Source organism: Ctenocephalides felis, unplaced genomic scaffold, assembly GCF_003426905.1.
Source record: "Ctenocephalides felis isolate EL2017-DRISC unplaced genomic scaffold, ASM342690v1 CF-g0.4_SCAFFOLD_01492, whole genome shotgun sequence".
Taxonomy (NCBI): domain Eukaryota; kingdom Metazoa; phylum Arthropoda; class Insecta; order Siphonaptera; family Pulicidae; genus Ctenocephalides; species Ctenocephalides felis.
The window spans coordinates 14,605,380-14,613,011 of NW_020537646.1; the positions used below are offsets into that span (position 1 = coordinate 14,605,380).

At 30.9% G+C, this 7,632-nt stretch overlaps 1 protein-coding gene across 1 annotated transcript; it reads left to right on the forward strand.

The window, feature by feature from the left end:
- The first annotated feature begins 328 nt into the window (after nucleotides 1-328).
- On the forward strand, nucleotides 329-6,966 carry LOC113370064 (ATP-dependent RNA helicase bel-like). Its single transcript, XM_026610724.1, is given in 10 exon segments — nucleotides 329-489; nucleotides 917-946; nucleotides 949-1,088; nucleotides 1,844-2,103; nucleotides 2,249-2,376; nucleotides 2,744-2,942; nucleotides 3,228-4,007; nucleotides 4,148-4,385; nucleotides 4,500-4,708; nucleotides 5,510-6,966. Coding segments are annotated over 10 exon segments (2,124 nt in total). The 5' UTR covers nucleotides 329-444; the 3' UTR covers nucleotides 5,605-6,966.
- The last annotated feature ends 666 nt before the right edge of the window (nucleotides 6,967-7,632 follow it).

Below are 7,632 nucleotides of genomic sequence, written 5' to 3' on the forward strand. Positions count from 1 at the left end.
TTAAGCAAATTTTTAAATTATATAGATACTTACTATATTACATAGATAAAATAAGATATTTAATATATATATATATATATATATATATATATATAAATTAACTACTAAATCATATAAATATATATACATATATACATACATATATATATATATATATATATATATATACATAGTATATATCCGAATACGTGCAAAAATTATTAAGCATTTTATGATTTTAAAAAATCTACTTAATTTAAATTAAGCGCTCAAACATATCGCGTTGATGTGATGTATTGCGGCGTTAAGGTGAACTACACAGTTAAGCAGTTTCTTTCTCTACTGGCGGTACAATTAAGCGCCTTTGTGCGGTCATATAAAAGACGCTACTAAATTTTTGGAGTAATTTTTTATTTGATAGAACTTTACCAAAAAAGTTCAAAAAACGTATTGATTTGTAGTAATATGAGTAATGTTACCAACCAAAATGGATCAGGTCTAGAGCAGCAGGTGAATTAAAATTATTTTAATTATATGTGTTGTCAAAATGAATGTACGGTATATGTCAATCTCAAGCCTTAATTGGTGCTTGGACAGCCAAATTCCCATGTTTCCAATTTATTGCATCAGGAAAAATATTGAGTTATATTTATTTTTAATAATCCACATAATTTGAATGTTTTAATTGATAAATTTATTTATAATTGTATCCTGTTCGACGTGTCTTACTCATGTAATGGCCGCCATGTGCAAAACTATACAATTTTTTATTTCTACATTCTCAATAAAAGGATGTAAAACTTTAAGTTAAACAATAGAATCATTTTATAATAGACAGTAGAAAAAATACATTAAGAAAATGACATTGTCAACTTATTTAACTAAATTATGTAGTGGATGAGATTATCAAAAATTGATAAATTATTTTTAATTGTAGTTTGCTGGTCTGGACTTGCAGGGCGGCCAAATACTGGTCGTTACGTGCCGCCCCATTTACGTGGCAAATTATCTGCTGCTAGTGAAAATAACCAAGTTTCTAGAAGTGACTCCCGTACTGGAGATTCTTTTCGTGATTCCAGAGATTATCGAGACACAAGGGATTTTAGAGGGTGATTATTTATCGATACTTACAAATAAAAAGTTTGTGTTGTCAAAAGTTTCAATTGCTTCCTATTTATAACACATTTGTATAAATTGTATCAACACAATTTATAATATTACATTTATTATTTTGTCAGATAGTTTTCTTTAAGTAAAATGAGAGGAAATGAAAATTTTTGATAAGTTTAATCTTCTCAGAAAGTGCTATTCCGTTTTGCTCTTTTATGATAATATACCTTGTCATACTTCTGTTTATTATATATTTGACATACATCAATATATTATTCCTTAAGTGGTCGGAGAATCGGGGTACATTACCCCAGAAAGTATATATTTTTAAATGATTTATATTCAATGTATTTGATATTTAGTCGTCCACGCACTAAGTCAATTTCAGTAACATTTAAATAGAAATTTTAGTTATTGTATTCTGTTCAAAATTATAATGGGGGCATAACACAAACTACAATGATAAAAAGAAAAGATTTCTTTATACAAAAATATTTTGGGGTGATGAATAAAAAAGTTTTCCGACCACTGCCATAACATAATCATTATAACAAGAAATTTAATTTTCACTTTTTATAGTTTGACAATTTTATGTAATTCTATATGCTATAACATAATGATAAACATTAGTCCTATTGCAAAAGATACTTTCATTTAATGACATGCAATCTAATTTTATAATTTTAATGATGGATTTTTCAAATAATTTAAAATCACGAAGGAAAGAAATTCATTTTTTTTTATGTTCTCACAGGGGTAGCCGTTCAGCGGGCAGTTTTGGATCGCGCGGTGGTGGTGGCAATAGAGACCGCGGTGCCGATTTCAGTAGTTTTAACAGAGGTGGTAGTTCCCGCGGCGGTGGTGGAGGCGGATACCAGAACGGTGAGCGCGATGGCTGGCCCGATCACCGTGATAATGAGAGAGATGCCGGAGGATGGGGTAACAGAGGTAGCAGTGCACGCGATTCGCGTAATAACGACCGCTGGCAAGACGATAAGCCAAAAAGCGCCGGAGGTTTGTATGTTATTTCAGCATAAATGGTTGTTAAATTGAATAGTGCATGAGCTTTAAAGAGATGATTTCTAATAGCTATTCACTAATTATAAAATTAGACTGTCTATTTATCGTCTGTAGTTTATTTACAAAAAAATTTTTACAGGACGTGCAGGAGGTGGTACTGGAGGTGGTAGATCCTCCGATGTGGACTGGACGATTCCGACGGCTCGCGATGAACGTCTTGAGCTTGAATTATTTGGCAATGCTAATACTGGCATTAATTTTAATAAGGTATTTAACAAATTTATATACAGCAAAACTTATAATTTATATATAACAAAAACTATTTTATACATTGTGTGATTGATTCAGACAGATTTGTAAACTTGATGTATGCATGAATACCTTCTAAAGTAGAACATAATAAGTTTTAAAATAATCAAAAATAAAATAAATAAAAAATAGACTTAATGTGGATAATCTTTACCTGCATATATATTATTGTCAGCTTCTTTTTTTTTTCAAAGTATCAATAGTTCTAAATGTGTGTTTGGGAATTTGTATTCCTATATAATCACATAATTTTTAATACTATTTATAAATATTTATAAGTTCATGGTCTCTTTATATAATCCTGTTATCATTATTTCTTTTATAGTATGAAGACATTCCCGTGGAGGCGACGGGTGATAGAGTACCTGAGCCTATCAACTCTTTTGAAGATGTCAAGTTGACTGAGATTATACGTAACAATATTGCATTAGCTCGTTATGATACACCTACCCCTGTACAGAAGTATGCTATACCAATCATCATTAGCAAAAGGGATGTTATGGCATGCGCTCAGACAGGATCTGGTAAGTTATTGTTTTTTATTTAATTAACGCTAATCAATTATGTACAGCTATTTTGTACCATATTAGATAATGTATCTAATGTTTTACACATATATATATATATGATATATATATATATATATATATATTTATATATATGATACAAGCACAAATACTTCAAATATTGATTGAGATATTTGTTATTCATTCAAACATTAACAAATTTTGTATCAAAACTTTATAAACTGATCATTTTCTGCATTTTTATTTGCTTAATAATTACATGAAATTAAATCTTGTTTTTAGGTAAAACTGCTGCATTTTTAGTACCCATATTAAATCAAATATATGAACGTGGACCACCGCCAAATTCTCGCTCATATGGCCACCGAAAACAATATCCTTTGGGCTTAGTCTTGGCCCCAACTAGAGAACTTGCCACTCAAATTTTTGATGAAGCTAAAAAATTTGCTTATCGTTCAAGTATGCGACCGGCAGTTGTATATGGCGGAGCACATGTGGGAGACCAAATGCGTGAATTGGATCGCGGATGCCATCTCTTAGTAGCCACTCCTGGTCGATTAGTAGATATGCTTCAGCGTGGCAAAATAGGTTTAGATCATTGTCATTATTTAGTTCTTGATGAGGCTGATAGGATGTTAGACATGGGTTTTGAGCAACAAATTAGGCGAATAGTAGAACAGGATACAATGCCACGCACTGGTCAAAGACAAACTTTGATGTTCTCAGCCACATTCCCAAAAGTTATTCAGGAACTGGCCAGAGACTTTCTTGATAACTATATATTTCTTGCTGTTGGTCGTGTTGGATCAACTAGCGAAAATATCACACAAAAAGTTCTGTGGGTTGAAGAGCATGATAAAAGATCATTTTTATTAGATTTATTGAATGCCTCTGATCTAACACAACCTTCTGCTGAAAGTTTAACACTAGTTTTTGCAGAAACGAAAAAGGGAGTAGATTCTTTAGAAGAGTTTTTGGATCAAGAGGGTTATCCTGTTACATCAATTCATGGTGATAGGACTCAAAGAGAACGTGAAGATGCATTGAGAAGATTCCGCTCAGGTATTTATTTACGTACATATAGAATAGTATAGAAATTTATTAAAATTCAATAGTTCCAAGTTTACATATACACAAATATATATACTTCAGTTATAAACATACGTATAAAACTCACTTTGAATATCGTTTATAAATTTCAGGCTCCACTCCAATATTAGTTGCAACAGCTGTAGCTGCTCGTGGTCTGGACATTCCACATGTAAAACATGTGATAAACTTTGATTTACCCTCTGATGTTGAAGAATATGTGCATCGCATCGGCCGTACTGGTCGTATGGGTAATCTTGGTGTTGCAACAAGTTTTTTTAATGATAAGAATCGTAGTTTATGCAAAGACTTAATTGAACTGCTTGTTGAATCCAAACAAGAATTGCCTAGGTAACTTGAATCAAATTACGTATATTTGTTAATTAAATGCTATATGAGTGATAGAATTCATATGCAATATTATTGTTATGAATTTGATTCAATGTAGTATGAATTAATTACCAGCTGGATGGATCGCGTGTCAACTGATCGTGGTTATACTGTTCGACGCGGTGGTTCTGGCCGTAACGGGGGCGGCGGCGGCGGCGGTGGTCGGTTCGGCGGTTCCGGATTTGGGTCACGAGACTACCGCACACAGCAAGGCAGTGGAAGCGGAAGCGGAGGTAGTGGCAGGCAAAGCGGCGGCGGCAGATCAAACAGCGGATATGGAGGAGGTATGGCATAATAAACGTTGCATTTTTTTTTTTTAATTATTAGTTTAATTTTATGTAAGGAATTTCATTCTATTGGATAATTTTGTATTGAATCCTGAGAGCCGCTTATTTTTTACCCACGTTTCCCATATTTCAAAATACTATTTTGGTTTTTATAAAACCGTCATATCATCTGTATATAGTCAACCCTTCTGTAATGCGGTACGAACGTGTTTACCATATCACACGGTGTTTAAATTGCAACAGACTTCCTATAGCGTTCGGCCCATAAATTTCTTCTGTGCAGCATATATATGACATAATTCTTTCGTGCCGCATATATATGACAAATTCTTTCGGTGCCGCATATATTTAGTAATCAGAGTATTGCAGGTAATTTTACTATGAGATTTATTATCGACTATTTTATTTTTTGCAACATGTTTATATAAACCAGTTCATATCATTACTCTCTAGGACATCTCTAGTTTTAGCAGTATCAAGAGCTCTTTTAAAGCACTTTCAAAGTCTTTTTTAAAAAAAATCAGCTTGAAACATTTTTTGTTGGAAAACTCTTTTTTAATCTAGTTTTTGATTGATTTTTATTATTATATGACTATATTAACTCTTCAATAAAAAGATTTAATTGAAAATATAAAATTAGTGGTATTTTTGAGGATGTACAAGTTTTTAGGAAATATTATAAATTAGTCAAATGAAATGTTTGGGCTGTTGTTGATGTTAAAATAAACTAATGATACTAAGATAAGTTACTTCATCTGCATTTTGCTCAATAATTTAAGTATGCTAATTGTTTGTTAGGCGGTGGTTACTATGGCAGTGGCGGCGGTAATTACGGCGGCAATTATGGTGGTTCTACTACGAACGCAGGTCCCGACTGGTGGAACGATAATTGATTCATTAGCGTTTTCTAAATTAGGTGGTGCGCGTCCCTTTACTTTTGTTCAATGCCGTGTTTGAAGTTTTCACACAAACATTACAGATTGCAAAACCTTACGTTTTGACTTTACTTTTATTTTGATTGTCTATAGAGAGGCGTACATGCCTGTCATTCATGTTCGATCATTTTCACTAATTAATGACAAAATATATTTATAATATTAAAAGCATTTCTCTAATGAGAAATGCATTTAACTTGTATAATTATTATTAATTGAACAGTATATTATATAAGTACCGATACATCGCATTGTTGCGTGTTTGTAGATATTAATTACTATGTTTTTAATTATAAATTAATAGATTTCTCTTTGCTTGGCCTGGTAATCACTATGTATGGAGATTACTCATTAAATTAATATATACGTAATTGTATATTTGCTTTTTTAAGCATGTTTCTATATCACGGTTAATCTTAGCGACGCCAAGCATAGGGTAAAGTTAAAAATGATTTTAATAATTATATGTTTTGTCTCAATGCATACTCTCATCAAATAGATTCAAATTGAATCATACAATCATGCATAAAGTTGCTGGCAACATGATAATGGACATTGAGCCAAACTGTGATTAATTTTGCTCAATTGCCTTATTTTGATAATTTTCACACAAGTGTGAGCGGAGTAGTTAAAACTTCATTCTATTTAAGAATTATTTATGAGGTAATTTTTTTTTTGAAGGCCTTTAACAAAAACCCCCAATGTTCACCCAATGATTATAGACTCAACGAAAATATGCAGTGCATTGTTGTTGATTTAGCCAAAAACAACTCAATTTACAGTAACGGATTTAAAAATATTTATTTTGAATGTTGAAAATTAACAGATTTTAATGCTTCATTCAATACTGCTTATTTCAACAACAATTCATTCATTTCAACAACAAAATGATTCATTTGCATATAAAATTAACTCAAATAATTTTAAATCTCTATCCTCTTGAACAATTTCAACAATTGAATGTTGGAACGATTTTTATAATGAGGATTTGAAAATAGAAACTAATTCCAAATATAGATTAAATGACGATTTTAATATAAAATCTTATATACATTAAAGTTGGCAGCATTTGTCCCGATTGATGAATATATAAAAATTTTGAGCGATACTGAAATAAAGGTTTTTTTCTATGTTGTTAAATTGGTTTACACCCCATTATTCAGATTTTAATATCATATTTTAATTGATTAATGTTGGAAATAGTTTTTATACAAAATATTTATGTACATCCTTGTACAATTTTTGTGGTTTGTTAGTTTCAATATATTTTTATAATTGAATACTCGTGAATGAAAGGGTAGAGTCAAAACACAATCAATATTAAGTTCTCGACTGTCTTGTAGCTATTCATATTCATTGTTAATTCAATTTTTGTTTTAATTGTATTGTTCATGTATGTAATGCATAGATAAATATTTTCAAAAATGTGTAATTCTATAAATTGATAGGAAATTAAAGAAAAGTTCATTAGCACAAATGAGTTTTTCTGCCAACAAGATAAAAATAAATCGTCTGTGATAAGTTGAACGATCTTAAAATATGTACTTAGGATAAAATGTTTTATGTATTCGATTTTAAGAATGTTGATATTAAGCGTAACATCATAACGGTTAGCTTTCTAGCTGCATTTATATTAAATTTTTCTATAATAAAATCTATGTTAAGGGAAAGTTATCACTTTGTGTTTTGATAAACAAAATCAAACATTATAATTCAAACATGGAGAAGTGAAATTACTTTCTCATTTTCATGAATCATTTTAAAAAATTGGTATGCAAATGTGTAACTAAACACTTGATGATATTAATGGTTATGAAAAGAATAGGGGTGAAGGGGGTTATTACAGAATAAAATAGTGCACCTGATGTTTTCACTTGATAAAAATGCTAATGTTCAAAAACATATCTATTTTTGAGAAGACTTGCTAATGAACATAGAAAAATCATTTTGGATTATTTAATTTAGAATCCTATCATACAAGTCTTC